Source organism: Topomyia yanbarensis, chromosome 3 (assembly GCF_030247195.1).
Source record: "Topomyia yanbarensis strain Yona2022 chromosome 3, ASM3024719v1, whole genome shotgun sequence".
In the NCBI taxonomy this organism is placed as follows: Eukaryota; Metazoa; Arthropoda; class Insecta; order Diptera; family Culicidae; genus Topomyia; species Topomyia yanbarensis.
Window position 1 is genome coordinate 386,655,022 of NC_080672.1, and position 25,575 is coordinate 386,680,596.

A 25,575-nucleotide genomic window follows, 5' to 3' on the forward strand; every position below is an offset into this window, starting at 1 on the left:
AGAACGTGATGTATCATTATTTATTATTTGTTTATTTAGGGCTTTAACCTTTAAGGTCATCCACTCTTCTATGAATTCGTTGCGTACTAGAGGAGGGATACAAATGTTTGTGAAAAATTGTGCCGTGGTGGGAGGAAATATTTATTTTTGAGTTTTATATGTTAAATGAGTTGTTTATATTATGTCTCGAAAAAAATGAAGACATATTGCAAACGATCGATCATTTCTAGTAAGAAATTTTTCTTTTAGGCTGGTCAATACAGCTACATTACAAACAAATATGGAAAGACTAATAAAAATAACAATGGCTCCATTACTCTTATTCCGCGCTTACACCGAAATCAGCGATAATTGACGGAAAAATCGTGCCACCCTCCGGTACCGGTGGTCCTGACGGTATTTGAAAATTCCCAACCGGCACATGTGTACTGAACACACTTAGCATTTTCTCTCTTTCTCCGGTAGTGGCGTAAAAGCTCGGTACACCGTTTTTCATACATATTTTTGCCGTTTGAAACACACCTTTGTATCGTATCATAAGAAATACCATATTCATAAGCCGCGCACCGCGAACAGGCGGACACAGAGTCTTTTGCCTGTGTTTCAGCCCTCTGGGAGTGTGTGTTGAACGGCTCTGCTCTGGCTCCCGTATAAATATAATACCTCCTTTACCAGAAATCATTTCGTACATAGCTCTTGACAACGCAAGTGTCCAGCAGCAGTAACAGTAGAACTCTCTCAAATTCTTCCTTTGGCGGGGAAAGCTTTTCCAAGTTCTAGAACTGATTTCCTCCGACGATCAAGAACGTTAGTTTAAATTGTTACGTTGACCGCAAGTGAGGTGCGAAAGTGTTTTAAGCAAAGTGAAGGCATATTTTGCCGTTAGACAATCAAAGTGAAATTTTCCCTAAAACTTTTCATTGAACTGCATTAATTCTGTGACATTAGAGCGAACACTAGCTAGTGAGTGACAAAATGAAGATATTACTACTATTTGTGGTGACGAGTCCGTGGCACATTTTCGCAGTCACCGGTGCCCCGTTCAGCTCGTACGACAGCATGGACGAGATGTTGGTCCCCGAGTCGAAGGTGATCGATTTCGACAATCTGACCGAGAGCGAACGGGTCGATCTGATCCGTGATCAGATCAACATAACGGCGGTCAAACTGCAGCAGCAGCTGCTGCGTGCGGCGGCCGCCCAGAAGAACATGCAACGCGGCGGGGCACCGATGGCCATCAAGCAGAGTGCGACCGAGCCGAACATTTCCAGCCACGTGCAGAACCGCAAGGTGTAAGTAGATATCAGATATGGTATTATTTTGCGCGATACTTTCCGGCGCCGGTGTCGCGGCGTTTGGGTGACGATTGTTTTTTTTTTGTTTTCCATGTGCCTCAAAATTTTAATAAATGAGCCAGCAATACTGGCTCAATAGGAAATTGTTCGCATTTTCCGGTATTTTTAGAACCGCTGCGCTCGATTTGATACAAGAAAAATGCACACTTGAAGCGTGCATCTCTTCGGGCGGGAGGTGATAAATCGGAGAATATTAATTCCTTGCGGCATCGGACTTTTGCGGTGTCGCTGTAGCGTTCAGAGGGGGGTAGATGCGTTTCCCGGTGCGAAGATTCGAGTCGCCGTCGTTTTCCATGTGGCACAAGACAAGCTGAGAGTACATCATTTAAATGGCGTGAGGAAGAAAATACAACCGGCAAAGTGAAATTTGACTGCTGGTTTGATGCGCCAATTTCAGAGGGCGACTGCACCCGGCGGACAAGATGATCGCGTGTTTGACGCTTTAGAATTGCAAAGCTGGATTTTTCCGAGGCGATTGATTCGATTTTTACAAATTTGCAGTCATAGTTTAAATTACATTGGATAATTTAGATTGTTTGTGATTAACAATTTGGAAAATGATGTAGAATAGATTGACTTTGGCCAAAATTTGAGAGCTTGGAGAAAAAACCATTATAATTTGACACATTGGCGGTCATGAGCAATTAATCCCCACACAAAGCTGATATTAGGCACCAAGCCTGAAAATAATGATGCAATATTACCAATCACAGACCGTTTTAAAATGAAGTGGAAAAATATGAAAATTATGCCTTGATTTAAATATTAAATTTAAATTGAAAACATACTTCACGAATATCGTAAAAATCCTGAACAACAGAGACATTATAACATGTTTAAACAACTTAGATCAGCCATCATTTATAAAGGTTTATTTCTAATAGATCATATATATTTTATAGATACTGGACTTGGAGTTTTTATTATTTGATTTGATTTTTCTGGTCGAGATCTTTAAATTTAAATTTCTTTGGTGCGGGTTATCGCAACTATAATATTGCGTAACAGTTGCCAAAACCGACAGCAAACACACACACATATCTAATCGAGAAAATCTCCCCAAATATGACAGTTTTCTCGGTTGTTTCAACAAAAACAATCCAAGAATCCAATTTTAAATTTCGTGGAACGAAACTGAAAAAAATGTGTTTTGATCCACATAATATGGATAGATGATCATTGTATAATTTAGTAATAACAAGCGCCTATTCGCCAAATTACAAGGTGCCACATAATAAAAAAATGAATGCGTTTTTCAAGTGATCTAGTAAATGTTGTAGGTCTGGTCGAATACAACACAAAACCACGTTTGCTCAATTTAACATACCCTCAGAATCTTGATTTATCGCATACAAACTATTTTCAATTTTTTGAATAACCTTTTTAACGGTATGCTACGTTATGTTCTTTTGTTGAAAATACTCTGTGGTGTTGGTACACAAATTGAACAACATTTTTATAAGGAAGTTTCTTTATTCTAATAATAATTTAAAGATTTCGTATCTAACGAACTGTTTATCATACAAATCGGTTCGAAAATGGCAGAGTTATGATTTTTTTCCAAATTAGTAACATGCTCCATAAATTTTTAAGGGGCGGTCTCATATAAAATTTAAAAAATGGACTATTTGCCTTATTACGTATGCACTCAAAAGTATGTGTGTAAACTTTGAAGTGAAAATTGGTAATAATAACGGAAGATAGAATTTTAGAATTCCCCAGTGCGCGACAATGCCCCACTAGTTAACTTGTTAAGAGTTCATGTAAGAAAGCTCCTATTTCGGAAAAAAAATTATTAGCTTTTCCATTTTTCAACCGATTTGTATTTTTAATAAAACCAAGCCGTTTCTTTTTAAGAATGTAGCGTAATTTTCAAGAAAAAATGGCAAAATAATAGTTGTCTTCATATTGTTGTCCCATAACCGAATAGCATACTGCTGGAAAAGCAATTTCTTCTTCTTTCCAGAATACACATTAAAATGAAAATCGGTTGAAAAATGAAAGCGTAGTTAATTTGTTGGTGCCGAAAGTCCCGAATAACAGTTTTTTTTTTTTCAATAAATTAAAATTTTGAGGATATACTATATTATTCATACATTGTTTTGTGTTGAATTTGATGAGATCTACAACATATACTCGACCACTTGAAAGTACAAAATTACTGAAGTACCTTGTAATCCATGGAAATATTGTAAATGATCAATAAAATGAAAAACCAAAAATAAATGGGTCATTTATTAATCATGTAATAAAAAATGCGAACCTTAAATCTACCATTATGGATTTGAAGCAGTCTTCGAGGAATTGTTTATCTGGTGCCTATATAAAAATATCTAATTTTTTGAGTTAATTGAACAGCCCTTCGGACCATGGAAGCACCCCCCTCCCCACCGCTTTGACAAATTGCCATAACCTGTGATTTTCTTTAGATTATATTTCCAGTTCTATTTACTCCAGTATCAAGCTGCAAGATATTGATGTTCAAAGGCAGTGTTGCCAATTATATGATTTTTCTAATTAAATATTTAAAATGTATTTTTCTCGCAAGGGACCGTGCACAAATAACGTAGCTTTTTTCGGCGATTTTTGATCACTCCCTCCTCCTCGTAGTATTTGGTCACAAAATTCTAACCTCCCCCTTGTAAAAAACGTAGCATTTCCCTACCTCCCCCCACCTTGCGCAAAGCGGCCGGGCAGCTAGAGTAAACCTTCATAATATCACAAGCGCAAACGAGCTACTGAGAAGCAGTGCATGCACAAACTTAGGTTTAACGCGTCTCAATCCACGGACCATCCGAATTCAACGCACTTCCTATTGTCTTGAAAGCAGTAACAATCCTCTTTAAAGCTTAAGCAGCATATCATACGAAACGTAAATGAATATATAGGGTGGGTGCTCCTATAGTTGAGGTGTACCAATAGTTGCAGTAGTGGGTTATACGCCTAACTGAGGTACCAACCATCAACGCATATTTCTTTTAGATTCATCACACTAAAATTATGCGAGAATAAAACTGTTATCTTTGAAATTTGCTCAAATAACTATTGAAAAAATTGATTTTCTTTGAATTTTGAGCTCCCTTGCACCTATAGTTGATCTAATGTACCCATAGTTGCAAGTCCCATAAGAAATCAATGGGATTTGCAACAATAGGAACCGAAATTAGCGATTGCACCACTATTGGTACATGTGTTCCTATAGTGGTACAAGCGGTTTTGAATACATGAATTGGTTAATAAACCATCTTTATATTTTTCCTATAAAGTAGGGATTGAAAGCTTTCGTTTAATGTATTAACATTGCCCATAGGTTTATTCATCGATTTTTTAGCAAAAGTTTTCCTTAAGCATACGACTATTGGTACATCCACCCTATTGTAAGTGCGTCAACCATCAAATCGTGTAGGCTTTTCTGGCTTTCTGGTATTTAGCCTATTCTAATTTTCGTCTTTGTTCGTAACCACAAACGTTATCACTTAGTTATAATTCAAGTATTTAGATTTAGAATTCAAATTAGCTTTGTGAATCCCATTAAAGGAACTCGATTTCACTGGGATTTCACTTTGTTCATTTTTTGTTGTAGTTTATATTCTCCGCGTTTTTATTTTGTTGTTGTCTTTATTATTGTTGTATCCATTACCAGGGGACTCTCTGTGCAAGTTTTTTGGTATGGGGGATAGTGGAGGGATTAAAAAAAATCTTTTAAATACTTGTCCTTACAACGTGTTTGACGACTTTTATCAACATTTTCACTATAACAGCGAATAGCGTGCAAAATATGCCCATTTCATTAAAAAAATATAGTGTTGATAGTTTTGTTTTGAATTTTATGGAGCATGAAGAGAAGTTCTCTCAGTTAACAATCCTGCAGCTGTCAATGATTCTAAGAAGCATACGTTCATCTAAATTATTTAATTTTGTTTGGTTGAATCCGAAGAGAAAATTTTATTCAGCTATGATACAAACTAAGTCTACTAGTTAGCACCATAAGCTAAGTAATGTAGCAAGTTAAATCCGCATACAAAATCTTTTCGTTTTTTTTGCGCGTTTTCAATTCTGCGAATCGTTAAATTTACCACATCAAAAACCACATGAAAAGTACCTTGTGTGAATTTAAATTTATTTCTCTTGGAAACGAAGGAACATTAAATTGCTTTCTCTAATCAATGGGTTTTGATGCCCTTAAAAAAATTGAACTTAAGAACTTCCTACCCTCCCCCGCGTCACACTTCATTGAAATTTAGTATACCCCCTATCCCCTAAAATGCTATGTCATTTATGCATGGCCGCCAATACGTATGTTTTAATTTTAAATATTCTAATTCCATCGTATTCCTCCGATATTTTTACATAAAAATACCTATAATCTCAATATAATTGGAGCCAATCCCGAGATACACCGTTTTGAAGGGAAAAACTCGTATTTTCCCATGCAAAATTCCACTCTTATTAGTTAATATTGAGAAAATCCTCAAGTGATCATAAAAACCGACCGCGATCTGCTAGAGGCAAACCAAAAACGTAGTTTTTCATCATTTCTCTTCGTCTACTTTACGATAAATTATGTGTGAACTAAGTATGCTCATCATCATTTTTGTCGTTGCGCGCTTACGATTTTATATGAGAAATCGGGGTATTTTTGCTTCAAAACGATGCATCTCAGACTACGCTCATATTATATTGAGGTTATAAGTGTTTTTATGTAAAAATGTCTGAGGAACTCGACTGCGTTGCAATTTTCAAAATTAAAATATGCAAAGCACGAGGAAATTTTTACTTTTAATGTTTAATTAAAATTATCGCATAATTTGCAGCACTGCTGCTAAAAACTAATATTTTTTTTAGACTGCTTGAAAAATTTCCTTGAAAAAATATTTTGTGGTTTCACACTAGAGTAAATGGAACCGGGGATATAGTCCAAGAGAAAATAACAGGTTTATGCAATGCCTCAGAACGTGGGGTGCTTCCATAGCCGAGGGGTGGTTCGATTGACACAAAAAATTAAATTTTCCTTTATTGGCCCTAGATGAACAATTACTCCAAAATTGGTTCAAATCCTCGAGGGTCGATATTACACGTGTCTTGATTACTTCGTGCGTAATGACACATATTCAGATTATTATTTTTAAATTTTGATTCTATTTTGAATCTTAAAAAATAATGTCATGTTTACAAAATGTTATGCAGCAGTTGGGAATCGAACCCAGATGAGCTACGAACGAGGTTATCGTCTTACCAACTACGCTATACCCATCCCTTACAAAGAAATATTTATGTAATTCATAATGTTGACAAATATGGTCTATTGTACACTCAGGTTTTTTTACGTGAGAGATACAGGCCGCGTAAATATAAAAATCCGCGTTGATGGAAACTTCGTTAATGGATACCGCATAAAATCAAAAATCCGAGTAAATAAAAACCGCGTAAATTCAAAAATCTCTGAAAAATATCGCGCAAAAAACCACGTAAAAAACTCAAGGTGTTACAGAACTTAGAAATATGTCTTAGAAAAATATTCGATAATTTTTGTTGAAATGTTCGCCAAATATTTTACTTAGGCTTATTAATACTTCTACAACCATGCCAGTTTTACTTAGACGAATAACCATGCCTCAAAAAAGTCGATAAGGGATCATCCATAAATGACGTAACATTTTTAGTGAGCTTTAACACCTCCCTCCCCCATCGTAGCATTTCGTCACAAAACTCTAAATACCCCCCTGGTAATTACGTAGCTTGGTGGTAAACTTCCCCCCCCCCTTGTCACAGCAAAAAAATTTAAAAAAATAAAAAACGATGTTAGTTAAATGAAACGGGTAAGATTGTCGTGACATCAGGTTAACCCCTATTCCCCTTCAAAAAAGCTACGTAGCATGACATGACTCCCTACCCCCGTGTCGTCACACATCATCACAAAATACAACACTCCCCCCTCCCCCATATAATGCTACGTCATTTATGAATGGTCACTAAGATATTTTCAAATCAGTATGTCTCAGCATTACCTTGAGAAAATTGGACAATTTTCGAACCATCGGATTATTTGAACTTTTTAGATTACTACAAAATGATTAGAATATGTAATGGAAAAGATTTCCAAAAAAGTCTGAGCAAGTATTACAAAAAACTGCAAATTGCAAACATATTATTTTTATTGATGTGCGCAACATTTTAGATAATTTGCAATGGAAGGAACCACAATGTGTTTACAAAACTGCATATAGATAAGATAATACAGAAAATTACAATTTTCGAAAATATTTCGAATTTCATAGCGATGACTATGAATACAACTACAATATCTACACAAAATTGTGTATTATACAGAACATTTCTTTATTTTCCGTTATAACTTCAAATTTACGCAATGAATATCGCATGTTATAATACCAAAATGTTCGTATTTATGTGATAGAGAAGCTTCAGGAACATTGTTCATAGTTCTTAATGCAACAAACTAGAATATCTTCACGAAATTGTGTATTATACCGGAAATTTTTATATTTTACATTGTAACTTGAAATTCAAACAATAAATATTGCATGCTATGATACCAAATTGTTCAAGTTTTTAGAACATTATTGATGGTTGTTAATTCAATAAACTACAGTTACAACTTAAAATAAAGAAATGTTATGTTGAATACGCAATTTTGTGAATATATTGTAGAGCGATGAATGATAACCTACGAACAATGTTCTAGAAGTCCGTAAATTTCAAGTTGAAATGGGAAATATAGAAGTATTAGGCATAATATGCAATTTGGTGAAGATATTGTAGTTCATTGAATAAAAAGCTATAAACATTGGTCTAGGAACATGTCTACCACATGAATCCAAAAATATTAGTACCATAACATAAAATATTCGTTGCGTAAATTTCAAGTTACAATAAAAAATAAGTAAATGTTCTATTTAATTTGTGAAGATATTGTAGTTTATTGAATTAAAAGCTATAAGTATTGCTCTAAAAACTTGTCTATCACATATATACGAATATTTTGGTATTACAACATGCGATATTCATTGTGTATGTATATTTCACATTACAATGGAAAATAAATAAATGTTCTTTATAATACATAATGTTATGAAGATGTTGTAATTCAATAAATAAAAAAAACTATAAAGGATCTTCTAGAAACTTGTCTATCACATTAATATTTACATTTTGGTATCACAACATGCAATATTCATTGTGTGAATTTCAATTTACAATGCAAAATTCATTAATTACACGATTTTGTCAAGATATTACAGTTCATTGAATTAAAAATAATAAACAATTTACTAGCAACTTGTCTATCATACAAACACGAACATTTTGGTATCATAACCTGCGGTAGTTATTGTATAAATTTCAAGTTACAATAGAAAATAAAGAAATTTTCTGTACCATACACAATTTTGTGAAGATATTGTAGTTCATTGAATGAAAAACTATAAACAGTGTTCTTGAAGATTCTCTATCACATACAAACATGTTGGCATCATAAGATGCAATATTCATCAATATAAAGAATTTGAAATAATAATGAGACTAGATCAACGCGCTAGATTTTACGTTCTTCACACATATTAGCAATTTCCAGTTTTTTGTAGTATGAATTTGTGAATGACTAAATGGTTTATAAAGTGATGAAATGGTCCATACAAAAATTTAAAAATTCCAAGAAATAACGACCCACAACCACAAAGAGGTTCCAAAAATCTGAACTAACGGGTATCAACAGTTAAACTAATAAAATGATCTTTATAAAAGATAAAGTAATGATCAGGAAAAACGGAACATCTCATTAAATTGATCAAGTGATCCATTAAAAAAAGTTAAAAGTTCTATAAGAATAGGAAAACATTCATTCATTCAACAATATTAAACACAAAATATTTTATAAATGGTCCAAAAAATTTAAAAAAGTTCCGCGAAGAAATATAGAATGTTTCACATTTTTCATAGATCATTTTAACTTTTTTATGGATCAATTTACGAGACGTGTCCAACTATCGTTCATGTGATCAGTTTGATGGATAATTTTTCATTTAATGCATTAAAACTTTCCCATTGATTATTATTTTTATTTCGATAATAGAGGTTTTAACCTTAAGGTCATTCGCCTCTTCGGGTTAGAAAAATCTCTTATGAGAAATTTCTAACCCTATGTGCGAGGTCGGGACTCGAACCCAGGTGCGCTGCGTACAAGGCAATTGATTTACCATCTACGCTACGCCCAACCCCCCATTGATTATTATGTCAAACATATATTGCACGTTTTCTTTTATTTATGAGTTGTATACATTTTTTATGGAATATATCAAACATTTTATGGATAATTTCACAGATAAGTTGAAGAATCATCTATCATTTCCATGGGCCATATATTCATTTCAACTTTTATTTTTTCTTTAAAATTGATCGATTTTCCCGAATTTGTTTTAAATATTTCTAAAGTGGTTGTAAGTTGCTTACTATGACCATACTGATCATAAATAACTTGAACATTTGCATTTTCCAATGTGGTTCCTTCCTCGACGAGCCCTAATTTGTTTTCTTATTGCTCAAGCATTCTCCAATTATTTTTCTAAAATTTGCGAAGGGATTGGTAATTCGCATAATTATTGAAATTGTGATTTTCTGCAAGACTTGTAAAATTTTCTTCAGTGTGTATTTCGGTTTAAAGTTTTATTATTTCTCTACAACTTATCGTCGGACATTATTTCAGTGTAAACAACGGATTCTGAGTTAAGAGCAACATATTTTTAAAAAATACATGTACCCTTTTCAAGAATTATTTTTCGTTCTTCTATAAAGATGATCTTTAGACCGGTGAATGTTCTTTCTTACCAAAGACGTATGCCAATTATTCTCAAAATTAAATATGACTATATGCCTACTCGTAAATTGATTTAGCACGGAATTGCTCATATAAATTTAATTTTCATTCGTCAGGAATTCACGGAATGAAATTATTTCTATTTTAGTGATTTTGATCACTATATCATTAAGAAACATATACACCAAATTGCAAACAGAAGGATAAATCGTACAACGTTTGAAAGCAACCAATTAAGTACTCAGTGATTAATTCCCGCTTGCTTTAGTGGAACTCGTACTCATCAAACACATGGTGGCAAAAGCATTTCCCAGGCTCTAACCCAATCGAGTATTCAATTTAACGGCGAGCCTATGGTTCTGAGCTAACAGTTTGATTATATGTTATGTTATGAACTCAGTTATTAGAATCGCACTTATTAGTTAGAATGTTGTAAACTTCGAGTAACGAGACGAGACGCTCAATAAGTTGGTGGATCCACTTTCATCTGAATGGATAGTGAGTTATATTGTTTTGGCGCGTAGGTGAGAGAATAAGGTAGGGTTCATTAAGAAAAACATTTTACGAGTGGGTAGTACTACCCACAGTATTTATATTTTCTACCAGCCCTGATGATAATCTTTTAAAAAATTATGCGTATGTTGTCAATCAAACTTTCGCTTCTGACGACACCTTTGAGAGTTTCGTTGAGAAAAATACTCTGCACGTGATTTGGTGATCCTCGTTTAGGTGTCAAAGATTGTTTGGTACATCTTTCTAATTTTCTTGGCCAAAAATAAATATTTATGCTTTCATTTACGTCAATCTATTATAATTAAGAACGACCCCGTGAGCTCTGAAAATAGCCACCGGTAGATTATTTCCATCTATCTTCCATTTCAATTTGTTTCATTTAGCAATTGAGTTTCAATTCAAAAAGCCATTAAAACCGAACCTAATGAAAGCTGTAAATTTAGAAAATAAACCAGAGCAAACCAGACCGGAATTCCGATCGTTCGATTAGAAATACATTGCATCTCAAAGTAGCGACTTCCACTTTCAATGCCATCTGATTGGGATAAATTCTTCCCTCAACCGACAGCTGACTGCGCCGTCGACGCCAACGTTAGTGTCAACACGTGCAGTTTGTGTTCGCGTCTAAACCCTGACCAAATACTGAATTTTCGTTTTAATTGTAATCCCAGACACTTTGACGCGCGCTCGTTTCCGCGAGTGCCGGTTTAGCCGGCAACATCTTCTAACTCGCTAGTGTATACATACAAATATCTACATGGATACGAGAAAAAATAAATCACACACCCACCAGCCAGGGAGGAAAATTGGCCGGTCGGCGCGAGCTCGTATTATGTTAGTGCCTTGAGCAAAAAACATGTGCCCAAACCCCTAGCCACAGGTCTCTCGCGACGACGGAAAGGCGAGGAACGTACGAATAGGAGATGGATACGCACTAGTTTACGACTCCTTCTTTTCTCCTCATCAGCTGTGACCGTGTACGAATCGACGAGAAAAGAAACGAAAAGCCGGTCCCACTTACTGCATGCTTGAGCATTGAACCGCCCGCTCGCATGACTTCCCGCGGCCCATTTCTGTGGGTGAGAGTATAAATTAACTGCGAAGCTGTTTTGTCAACAGCTTGTCATAGCGGAACTGTCGATCACACTTTCCGATTCGTAATACCAGTATATAGTTGGGATGCTGGATGGAGCACCTATTAACACGGGTTTTTATCTATATTTGAAAACACACGTCAGCTGATTTCATAGGAAACGAATGATGACGTATGTATAGATTCAACAGTTAGATAGTAAATATAGATTCAATTTTTACCAACGAAAGCGCATTTCCCTACATGAACAAACGTACACATATTCTCAAAATAGCATCCGATGGGTGTGTTCGATAGATATCGACGTATGGGACAGCTGTTCGAGTGCGACACCAGTTCATCACAATTCAAGCGGAATGGCAGTCGATGTCGTGCGTTTGTTAGAAATGAAGCTGTCACGACAATTAAGTAGGACGTTAAACTTGTGGCTGTGAAAATAACGGTCCTATCTCTATTTTTATGTAGCCGGTATTATATTTTTGACTTGATGCAAAAATAAATTTTCTATGTGTCGATGATTAAGAGCTTTTGGATATTCTGATTAAATTTGCTTTGGAAAATAAGTAGTCTTGCTTTTGTGCAATATTAACTGAACTCCGCTGTTTTGCGATCAACACCAATGATTTTCATTTTAACATTAACATTTTAAAGTTTGCAAATTTCTGAAAAATAGCAAATAACCCCGTATATCCATAATATTGTTCACCAACTATTGTCTTCATTAGAACTGGTGCCACGTACAACAACTCAATTCTACTTGAAATACCTATATGTTTCACTGAAAGAAGCCACTTAGGACAACTGTGCTTTTATTTATTCATCAGCGATTTCTGTTACCACATTACGCCTGGAAAATTTAGTTTGATTGCGGAACACCTCGGATCTGATGTTATCGTCAATAATATACTTTGTTTTTAAATGAAATGCAGAGTTTGGGAAGATTGAAAATAATATGGTCGGTGTTAAGTCAGACCGGACTAAGTCGCAAAACACAAAAAAATGAGATAATGATAGCACTGGATAAAGAAAATCGTCAGCTACAATCGACTGTTGCCAGATTTGAAATATGTAACAATAAACAAGAATTATGGCAAAAATTAATTTCCAATCATAATGTAAAGGATGCTGCGATTCAAACTTTAAACTCGTTTTTCTCGATATCATTTTTTTGTCACTTAGTCCGGTCTGACTTAACACCGACCATATGATCAGTACTGCATTATAATGAATAGAATTTATTCTTGATATATGAGTACTTTTCGACCAAAAACTTTGAATGTCATATGGTCGGTGTTAAGTCAGACCGGACTAAGTCGCAAAACATCAAAAAATGAGATAATGATAACACTGAATAAAGAATTTCTTCTGCTACATTCGACATTTGCCACATGTGGAATATGTAACCATAAACAAGAATTATGGCAAAAAATAATTTCCAATTATAACGTAGAGGATGCAGCGATTCAAACTTTAAACCCGTTTTTATCGAAATCAAAAGTTTGCTACTTGGTACGGTCTGATTTAACACCGACCATTGTAAGTAGGGGTTTGCCCACTACTCGGGTTCTTAATTGCCCGGCGGACCCTTCCTTTTAGGGCGGCCTAGGTGCTTCTACAGAATTTCGGATTTCGTTTCACAACAAAAGAAAGGTAAACAAATAAATCAAATTCTAACTTTACCGTTTATTCTTCCGAAACTCTCCTCTGCTGATCGTTCCTTGCAGTCCGCTGCTGCTGACGACGGGAAGGCGACGGTTTTGTCCGACCGGCCGGGACTACAACGGCCGAGTTCTCCCGGATTGTCGTTGGCTGCTCCGGCAGCGGTCCTTGGCGGTTAGCTAGGGAGGTGAGCTTGGCTCCTTTGTTGGAACCTCCCTAGCGACGTTGGCGAACTATCTTGCTCGCCGCAAGTGATCCCGGAAGTCACTGCAGTGCACTTCCCAGGGGGAACCTTTGTCCACCCTGCTTCGTTCTCCTTGGCTATTAGCTATAGAGGAGAGCTTGGCTCGTTCGACTTATCCTCTACAGCGAGAACGGTCGGTGTACGGTTCCTTGGATTTTAGCCGGGGACGCGAGAATGCTCCTTTACGGTTAGCTGACCCACTTCGGCGAACCAACACCACTCACTTCACTAGTGCCCGAACCACGGGCCGGCACTATTCGACGGTTTTATATCGCCGTCGCACTGAATTCTTTCTTCTAGTGGCGGGGAACTGTCCCGAAAAAAAGAGAACACTTATCTCGACGTCTGTTTGAAGCCGTGGTCCGTCACTTTCTAACATTACGATGGCCGCCTTCCGCACTCCACCACAACCAACACCAAAAAAACGCACCGCCGCATAGCTGTCATCGCTATAGCACAGCATAGTCAGACCACTTTTGCAGCGAAAGGAGAGCGGTAACCTAACTAAACCCTATGCTATTTATTTACAAATACACAACAAAAATTACTACACCTATCTGGACTAATAACAACGTTCATGGACTATTATTTAAATGAAATTTACATCAAAAACATGAACGAGCATAATGAGCAGCGGTGAGCTATGTTGCCATATCAATACACTCTACGGAGAGAGTACGCACAAATAGGTATATTTCCACCCAGTGCTAAATTGTTACCCTGACGGGTTACACCATATAAGAGAGGTTTTTAATCTTTTCAATTTTGTATTGTATATGTGTGAAAGTTAAATTGGTATTGAATTGTCCGACAACGTATTTGAGTACAAAAATTGATAATTTTTCACTACCTAGAATATATTGAACCACACGTCTAAATACAATAAACAATTCAATCTTCAAATTTAGTTTTTCTGTCTGCTCTAGGTCGATCTGATTATAGTTGCTATAATTTTTCAGAGTAAAAAAATTGCAAATAGTTCTACTCTGTTCTTGCTTCCGAAATCGTATGTACTAGAGTGAGTGAAGCTCAAACGGTCTGGTCGCACTTCGAAGCAAGGTCGTCGCGGCTAATTAAAATTATTACCATGTCTGCTCATATATAAGGTGGAATCTTCGTTGAAGGTGATAATGGAACTTTTATCTATTCCCTCACAAAAATTAGTACTGAGATCGTTTAAAAGTATGGCCAAGAAAGCATAACTATTTGTATCCCGATCGTGTCGCTTATGACACTGTTAGGATTAAGATCTCCGTGTACATATACGATAACAAAATCGAGGTAAGACCACCCGATCTGAAACCATATTCTACAATGGAGTCTATTAAACATTGTTGATCACGATAAAATGTATTCTCAAATATACATCTACAATCAAAGAGAATTATATAACTCAATAGTTTTAGTATAGTAGAAACGTTGAAGATTGAAATCATTGCAAAGTTACTGTACGACATGATGAAATCGTGTGTTTAGTGTAATGGTAAAAATGCATTTTCAATTTATAAATTCGCATATATGAAATTATAAATATAATATAATACATGAAAATTACACAATTTTAGATTATTCCAGTATCAACCATTGTAAAAATTGGGATAAATAAAAGTGAACGTAACTTACTTCATGAAACGTCTGCTTTAGATCACCTAGTGGTTCAAGTATGCTTTTCTCTTCAATATAAGTTACGAAAATATTAATGAACCATATGTCGTATGTTCATTAGAGTGAGTAGTGGTTGTTTGGAAATAAAAATAAAAGCGATCTTAATATGTGTGCTATTTTCGCTGACCATAAGTTTGTATGAATATTTGGATGGGAACCGTGCAGTGGCCTAGCCAGAAATTTGGTTTGGAGGGGGTTTTGACGAAAATCATAGATTTTTGAAAAATTTTGCCGGGTCTATTGTTGACATTTAATCTGTAGGCCGCGATGGACTAGGTACCACCGTGTTCTGCAGTAATAGCGAAATGGGATGGTGTGAGTGGGCATGGGCGCTATAACTCTACCGTAGGCAGAACTAAATACCTGTCGCAGGTGTCAGTTATGTTGGGTGGCGGACTACGAGACAGGTTCGGTCAAGTTCAACGAGTGGTCCAAAAACACCACTTTACTAACAATCAAGGAGCAAAGGATGAGCTGAAAACTCACAACTTCGAAATCGTAGCATTGGGGGAGCTTTGCTAGACGGGACAGAAGGTGTGGAAATGCGGGAATCAAGCTACGGCACAAGAGCTGGGCAAAATGCGTCAACGCGTGATCAAGTGGCAGGCGATCAGCGAAAGAATGTGTGTAGTGTGGATCAATGGCCATTTCTTCGACTAGAGCATTATCAATGTGCACTGACCTCACGAAGCCGAGAAAGAAGCATTTTATGCGCAGCTGGAGCATGTCTATGATAGCTGCCTATGGCGGAATGTTAAGCTCGTCATCGCACAGTGGATCCACTCCATACAAAAGCTGGACAAAACCTCAAAAGTAGTTCAAAATGAATAAAAATATCATCTAAGGGTAATTTTGGTGCGCTGAACTCGATTTTGATTAAATTAGGACGCTAAAATGAAAATTCGACAGCCTAGGGTGGTTCCAAAAGTTTTTTTTTAATTTCGCTAAAGGGAATTTTATTAACTTCTCAAAACAGATACCTCGTATGTGAACAGAAACATTTTGATTTCCTAGGGTAGTCCTTAGTAACGACTTAGTAATGACTAGGGTGGTTCCAATTTATCGAAATATGGCGAAAAAAAATGATGTAATTTTATATATTTGTTTGTAGATCTTCAGTCTAATCTGAATACCATCATTTGAAAAATCTTCCCTTCATAACTCTTTAAGAGATAATATTCATGTACTAATGCATGAACGTATGCGTTTAGAATAGTTTAGAATAGTTAGAATAGTTATAAAAGATCTTAAGGTGTTTGATAGATAGCCTGAAATTTTTGTTTTATTTATTTATAATTATCGCCAAAGCTATTAAAAGATGACAGGTTTATTTGATTTTGATGAAGATCTCAAATCATGCCCTACTATGCTCTATTCACAGTTGCTCATACGATGCATATTGCAGCTAAGCCGCTCAATACTTTTCCATTCATTTTCAATTCCAATGATGATATGAATATCTCTCCTTGTGGGTACTGACTTGGTTTTTCGTACGAAAATATCCTGAGCATACTTTGCACCGTATGTGTATGATTTGAAATAGAGGTGTGAGCGTTTTTGCATGAAACTCTCATCAATTTGGAAGTGAATTATTGAGGGAGATTTTGAATTTGATGGTTGATTGTGATAAATTCAATAGGGAATTTACACTTGAAAGTAAATGTTGCATTACTGGCCAATAACTAAAAATCAGGTAAAAAGAATACTTCCCACACTCACGTGTATACCTTACATCGGTCACCAGTACAGCTAACGACCAATACGTACCAAAAAAATAGGATTCATGGAAAGATATAATAATAGTAGCAGTTAGTTTGCCTCGTTGGCTTGAATTTATTTGAATTTTTCTATACTGCAGATAACTGTGAAAATGTAGAAACACGAGTCATAGTTGCAAGGCGGTTAAGGCATACTTATATTTGTATCAAGGAAATCGCCCCAAACCCAGAATTTACAAGCAGCGTTCAGAAAAGGAAATCCACCGGTGAATAATAATGCAAAACTTCATGAAATCAAAAAAAAAACCATGCGTCTCCAAGAAAAAAAAACTAATTTTACAAATGTCCAAAAATCGACCTTCGGTGCAAAACGGCGCAAGATGACACTATGGTTTTTGAAAACTAGATAAAATTCTACGTCAGTTGTACTAGATGAGATCCTTCAACACGCTTTTACCGATAAGGAGATGACACTCTGAATGTAAATAAGACCGCGTTAAACAACATAGTTATATTGATTTTATTGGTAACTTTTTAAATACTCATTATTTCTCAAATCGAATACACCATTGAATTCCTGAGATGATTTTCTATTAGAAATGCCTATATATGTTGTTAAATTATTGTTGTAGTACCTATTAAAGCGAGATGAATTGGAATGAACAAAAAAAACTTTTTGTCACTCAAATTCGTGAAGATTTTGACGACCTTACACGGTTCAAAAAAATGTAGCACTTATATTTTTCAATCGATTGACTCAAAAATTTGGCGAAGACAGCTTTAGGTAATGTACATTTAAAAAATATATAAAAGGTTGAAAATCGACAATACATTTTGGAGGTTTTGACCGGCTCGGCCCCACTGTGCATCGGTGACAGAAGCATCCTGATTTCGGTTTCTTCCCAGAATTCACCACAGACGTTGACGTCAATCATGTCAGTGTGCAAGATATTACGGAGGCTCTAAACAAACTAGATGCCTCCAAAGGTTCTGGACCTGATGGGATTCCACCCGTATTTATGAAAAACTTAGCGTTGGAACTCACAGCTCCTCTGTTTTGGCTTTTTAACATGTCGCTTGAATCTGGCATTTTCCCCAATTTATGGAAAAGCTCGTACCTGGTACCCATTTTTAAAAGAGGCAAAAAATCTGACATATGCAACTACCGTGGAATTGCCATTATGTCATGTATGCCTAAACTCTTTGAAGCAATCGTTAACGAAAAACTATTCAATCAAATCAAAAAAAGGAATTATTAACATGCAGCATGGGTTCTTCAAAGGACGTTCAATTAATACAAATTTACTAGAATTCGTCAACTACTCATTGATTGTAATGGAGAATGGAAACTACCTTGAAGCTCTTTACACAGACTTTAGCAAGGCATTTGATCGTATCGACGTACCCTTGCTATTATTCAAACTGGAAATTTAGGAATTGAACCAGGTCTTCTCAAATGGCTGGAATCATATTTAACTAACCGTCAACAAATAGTTAGATTTAAAGGGAAGAAATCGAATCCCATTCAAGTCACATCAGGAGTTCCTCAAGGCTCCCATCTAGGCCCTCTTTTGTTCATTTTATTCGTAAACGACATATCATTCATTCTCAAAAACATAAAAGTTCTTATCTGTGCCGACGACATGAAGCTCACCAACTTCAACTACGTATAAGAAAGAAAGGTGCTAACCAAAATGTACGAACATGAACTTTTTTCACTGTCTAATGTATGCACAATAAAGCTAAGAAGGTTTGGTGCGTGGCACTCTAGAACCCTATGAATAGGGTAAGCTTACTTTATCATGTTTTTTTACTTTTTCCATACAAAAATCAGCAAAAAAATTTTTTCGATTTTTTCCGTAAAATATAGTAATTAATGGTATGACATCCTGTTGTAAGCATTCCAGTCATTATGACATGTCTATTTGAGTATATATTAGTTTGGGATCTCCAATGATATTAAAAACTTAAAATTTTTGCTCCCACGTTTATAAAATCTGAAATATTCAGGCATAAGTGAAAATAATACTTGTAATTGAATATCAAACCAAGAATTTCAAAGATTGGGGTAAAAAAATGAAAAAAATTATTTTTGCTGGTTTTCGTATGCAAAATGTAAGGACCTGCGTTTGGGGCTATTAATGGATGTTATATTAATAGAAACCCGGTTTTTCACTTAGTTTAGAATATTTATTTACAATTTATTTATAATTTACATTAATTTCGTAATAAAAAAATTTCTTTCGTAATAAAATAATGTTTTGAAAATATACTTGGTACCGCCCGTACCGCCGTTAGAAAACTTCAGTCTATGTTTGATGTATTTCCAACGAAATTGGTGGAAATATAAAGATAAATCGACCTGGATCGGAAATTTAGAAAGAAATTAAGGTGAGTTACTGGTTATCACCTGATTAACAGTAAATAACCCCTGGATTCTGAGGATAAGTTGAAAAATGAGACCACAGATTACAGACGTGCTTTTATTCATTTAATTTTTTTCTTTGCAATTTTTACCACTCATAAACCAAATTTTATGATTAAAAGTAGTTGTTTTTACAAATTTGCATCACCAACTTATAGGGTCTAGAGTATTTTTTTCAAAATCGAGCTAATTTTATTATCCAAAAGAAAATCGTCATATTTTTTTCAAAAAACTCTTCACCAATCTGACACTTTTCACAGTATCTCAATTAAAAGTAATAAGAAGAGTTGCCAGACTGCTAACAAGTTGATTTAATAAGATTGGAACATTTCTCACTTCATATTTCTGTGTTATGAACGAAACGAAAAAGTGGCAATATAGTTGCCACTGCCTTATAAAGGGATAAAGGCTTTGCGAGACCTCAATAAAGCTGTATTTGTAGGAGTTTGCTTTTGTAGATAGGTTCTTTGACGGTCCCAAATATGATGAAGACTTCAATCATTTTCCCACATCCGCAGAACGTTTGCCAGATACAGATTTATTTTGCATCAGGTTGTGTTTGTCGCTACAGAGCAAAACATATTGTTTTTGCTCAAAATAAATTGAAACTTTTATCGAAATGTTTGAGCGACGCATGAATTCGTTCAATGTCATCCTGGCCTTGCAGTACCGCGTTTCCTGTCGCTAGTATCATTCCGTTTGGTTGTCTGGTGCTCTCTGAACAGGATATAAGTCAATGTGGGCTTCCGAACTGCTTTGCTATCATTTCATCGACAAGAGGCGTTGGAATATTGATAAAACAAATCCAATATAAACTTTGAACTATAAACGACTTTCAATTTAAATTTCTGCCATTTTTACCAACACACTGAAGAGATTAATCGAGCCCCCTGGCCCAGCCCTACTGTGCCCATCCGTAAAAACGGTATTCCCCTTAATAAGAACAGATGTAAAAGAGAGGTATACTCCCTACTACTTTTCATTCAAATTTTAAACGTTATACGGGAAGCACAATCAATTGGGACCATAGAAGGAACTTAAAAAGTGATGCGCTGGAAAAAGCATCTTAAGAGCCTCTCTAATGTACATAAACCCATTTGTTAAAAATATTTTCTCATAAAGATCATTTTGCACCCAAAAACATCGAAAATGAAATTAAATATAAGTTGTGTTCAAAGCCCAGTCTCAAATAATTTATCATATTTTAATGAAAAATATATATTTGGGTAGTAATCAATAAATATAATAAATATTTGAATACGATTTTTCTGTGAAATTAAACGTTTTCGGTGTTTCATATTTCAAATGAATTTTGAGAAATGCTCTTTTTCAGGATTACAGCACAATTCAATAATCAACATACATTTCTCGAAATCAGTCTTTTACAACTCAATTCATATTCGCCGATTTCTACAAAACAAAGATAACTTTCCCCGGCCATTTCCTAGGATTATTTGCCAGAATCCTAATTAACGGGTATTTCACGGTTAATGCTGCAAACAATTTACTGTCACATAAATCTTCGAGCGGAAATTACGCATTTCGCGTACTTTCTTGAATGAATCCCCATTCTGCTTGACCGATCATTAAATTAAAGAATGCTAATTCGGTAAACTACACGATCTTCCGACAAGCTCACAAAACGATAAACTTATTATTAGGTTATTACCCCTGTTTTGAAAATCATATTGTTTAAAACACGTGCGCAATATCTCAAATGAACCTAGAATTTGGCCCGATCGGTGAATTTAACTTCGCTTTCTTGTGAATGGGTAGGAGGAGTGCCGTACGGTTAAATTTGGATTCATTACGACATTTTACAGCTTCGACCTAAAATTGTGTTTTCTCTAAGGACAGGGAACTTTATCGGGAAATTATAAATAGTTAAGAGCGAGCACCAATTGGTTGGTTTCGGCAATAAATACAGAACACTGGATTACAATATTTAGTCGCTGTCGGCATGGGTAAGATAAAAAATTGCTTCTATCGTTATGATACGTGGTCGATTGTGAAAGATTTCTCAATTTTAGGTACTTACTGTTGATCAAAAAGTCACTTAAATGATTTTTACACGACAATCTAAGTGACAACTTGCGATAGGAAGACGGGTATCCTCTTCAATTTTTCTTTCTCGTCATCATGTTTGAGTATGATCGAACTGAATCATTTAAAACTTTGATGAACACAGTGGAATTTTAGCAAATATTATAAATTTGTGTGCATCATGACTTATGACAATGTAAATACAATAAAATATCGAGTGCATTGAAAATGATTGTTGGAAGAATATCAGTCGTATAAAAATAGCTGGACACGGCTGGTCCACAATTATAGCATGTAGCCAAATTGCGACGAATGCAGAACTCCCCTCCCTTTTCCACTCACTCCACGGTATCTGGCTGCGATCCAATAACAACCCGAAATTATCGCACTGACCTTGACAACGGAATTTAAATTTCCATACCCAACGCCGTCGCCGCCACCGACAGCCTCCATAAAAACGTAAATGTATAGCAACTATAACCGCAACAACGGTGGCAAAAAAGCCGATTCCCGTTTGCTCTAATTTCTGGATTGCAAATCAGCGACAATAGCTGCAAAACATCCTGTCTGCCAGTTGTGGCTCAAGATATTTGCGGCTGATAGGTGCCCGCATTTGCTGCATACTATCAAGTCTGCGAATTTCACTGTCAATCTGTTCAGTTGGCGCATTCTTGATGTTTGTCCCAGCCGCGTCCAGGCATCCAACGCGACACCATTCGCTTGCATAATATTTCCTGGTTTCGGTTCCAGTCCATCCGCCGAGCCCCATGCTGAGAACTCCCGAGACGAGTTATCACACAACAGAACAGACCGCGGCAAGTGTGATTTATTTTCAATTTGGTTCTCGCCCGGTTCTCTGGGTTTCCTCCTATACAGTCCACCTCTCGACGAAGGAGGCCAGCCGACTGCAACGCAAGCCTACCGTGCCGAAGTGATTGCCGCCGGAGGAGCGACGGAAAGCATATGAAAGCCCCCCTGAGCCAGACGGCGGCTAGACAGCGTGATTTTTATTAACATACTTAGCGGTCTTCTGCCGCACCTCCCCGTCCCAGCGTATTCCGTCAACGCTACTGATGCAGCAATGGGGTCTGGGGTCCCACACGAGCTTTCCTGTGCACTGCACGACTACTACTGGTGGTGGTGCAGCTGCCGCTGCGGAGTCCGAACACATTGCGGCTGTGTTTTGTGTTTACCGGTATCTCAGCCGCCGCTGCCATCCCTGCATGCCGCCATCACCGGCTGGGGTTGGGTTGTCGTTATCGTCTGAGCGGTGCAGCCAAACCAGCATCAAACATCGTCATCGTCACAACGCTCGTGCATTAAGTGGATTCGGCTGCCGGGATGCAGTTTCAATGTCAAGGTCGCTGAAGTGTTTAGAAAAGGATGGGAAAAGTGTTTCATAACAGGAGGATGCGGGATTTTTTTTTATTTACTGGGTTGTAGTCGTTGGTGCTGGCTGTACGTTGGTTAGGGTTGATAGAGCCGCTTTTTTGATGAGTATTCAGAACATGATTAACTAGTGCCGACTACAAAGCGATTTAAGACATTTAACAAGAACTCTTTCTCCTCCTAAATTGCGTATGTCTCATATACACAGATAGAAATTGCGGATCAAACTTAACTAGTGGAACTATATAATTAGCTAGAAAATCAATCTTGTGAGAATGTTTCAGACGCTGGAATATGTAAAGACAGTTTTTAATACACGGTAAATATAGACGCAGAAAAGGGGCGAAAAATAGTAAAGCTTGGGTGTATATGTATATGTTCGGAGCGATACATACCTGGGCATATTTTCATTAGGAGATAATGCAGGTATTGCCTAAATATTTAATATTTATGTGTTGATTTAAAACTGAAAGCAATTTTTCATTTAATTCTGCAAAATAAAGAAGGTGTTTCTGTAAATTTGGTATTTGTTTATTTTTTGGCAAGTAAGAATGATCCAAAGCAGAATTGAAATTTGTCGGTCAGGTCACAAGAACTTTACGAAAATCAAAATGTCAGCGTCTCCAAAATTCTTTCTGATTACACTAGGAGTCCAATGAGAATCAAATTCTTCAGTCGAATTACACATAAAAGTAAACACAATTCGCAACAGCATAACTGTTATTTGTTTCCGATTCTCAAACGCTGGACACTTAAATGTGTTTGTAATCAGGGTCGCCATATAGTTTGTATGAGATGTATTGTGACAGAAGCGTACATTTGAAACGCCAACAAGCTCACAAGCGTGACATATAATGGTTGCTTTGCCCTGGGAAAAGAGTGCGAGATTGAGTGGAGAGAGAGCTACTTGTTCCGCACATTTTTATTCTTTGATGAGGACGTATCTCACCCCTGATCCAAAATCAGTCACTGTTATAAGGCAAAGTTTTGCAACTAAGTCTGGTACAAAACTTGACCTTTTGTTTGAACATACTTCGTAGCAAGTTCTTAATGTTATTGAAAATTACACAGCTAGTGCTCGAATATGCGACTAGTCGTTTCTCAGATACCCGCTTTACCCTTCAATTTTTAATCCGCAGCTGCAAGTAGCTTGCCAAACAAGGTGCTTTCATAATAAATTCGCCATTTTTGTTATTAAATTTTTTTCGACACAGTTTCAATCAAATGCAGTTGACCCAATTTAATATCCTGCTCATTCCTATTCGATATTACCTGATTTTTTTTGGAAAGGTGTAAAAATATTATAAATATTGAGGCCTTTTTTTAAAAAAATAGACGTGCCTAATAATGAGAGACTTGTAGTATATCAAGATCAGTTCTATCAATAAACTGTGGTACAAATAAATGATCGATAGGATTGGCATTGGTCGTAAGGACAATCCCTCAGATAGGTAATTATGTACGATATAAATAGTAATTGATTCATTCTCTTTCCTCGCCAGCTCTTGGAGCAATCAACATCTAGTATAAATATAAGTATAACTAAGCTGACCAACTCTGACGAAAAAATCCGTACACTCTGCAGACTGTTTGGCTGAGCGTGGTGAGCGATTTCGCTTCGTTGCGGTATGGTGTACGGATTTTTTCTTCATAGTTGGTCAGCTTAAGTATAACTATGTCTTAGTGTTTCATTAGAACTCCGAACATGATTTTTTCTCTTCAATTACATATATCATCATTTTTACGTTTGCCCCTTAACTATTTGCATGATACTCTATTCAAATTAATCATCATTTGATCTGTCCTGGAAAATAACTGAAATGTGTCGTAATAGCGTTGCACAGTGCTATAAAACATCATTTCCGCGCTTAAAATTAATTGTGTATAGTTTGTTCGGAAAAGTTGTTTCCTTTGTGTTGTTAGAAAAGTTGTTATAAATGTGCTTCTACAGGAATACGCTGTTCAGTGAATAATTCACCTACAAGTGACATACAAAATTTATATTCCATAGTAATTTAGATAAAGATAATAAAATTACAGCTATTATAGCATAATTTATAAAGACATCGTATTCTAGCTTAATAGTTCTAAAGTTATAGACCATTTTATAAGGAAGAGGCTTAAAATTAGTTTCTTCATAACTTTATTCACTATTCTTTTACAAAAGCAAACAAGATAAACAGATTTAAAGGGTCAGTCAGCGATTATCGCCATGATTTAGATTGGTTAGTAAATATGCAATTATTTCAGCTTACATATGTCGGTTAAACTTTAGAATGATTTTGAGTAAAATACTCTTCATTTGCGATTGCCGCTCTCCATCAGATCTTGTACAGTCGTTTTTCTCAGTTTTTCCCCACTTCTTCATCATTTCCTTGTCATACTCCCTTTAGTAGGGCATTGCAAAAAAATTTTTTTTTTTTAATTCTCAAAGGCCCCCCCTCTCATATTGTGACAAATGTCAAAGTAAGCTCAGATGCCAAATTTCACATCATTTGGACAATTTTAGACCCCCGCCCACTTCGCTTGAAATTTTTTGAAATTGGTAGTATGGGAAAATATGGAGGAAAAATGCAATAAATGCTATAACTTTTGAAGTAGCAATCAGAAAATTACAATTAATACCTCTTTTGAAAGG

At 36.1% G+C, this 25,575-nt stretch overlaps 1 protein-coding gene across 1 annotated transcript in view; it reads left to right on the forward strand.

The window, feature by feature from the left end:
* The first annotated feature begins 698 nt into the window (after positions 1 to 698).
* The window catches only part of LOC131691624 (protein anachronism), a 46,724-nt gene continuing 21,847 nt past the window's right edge, over positions 699 to 25,575 (forward strand). The window contains exon 1 of the mRNA XM_058978159.1: positions 699 to 1,292. Coding sequence (XP_058834142.1) covers positions 976 to 1,292 — 317 coding nt within the window. The 5' untranslated portion in view covers positions 699 to 975. The remainder of the gene's footprint in view (positions 1,293 to 25,575) is intronic.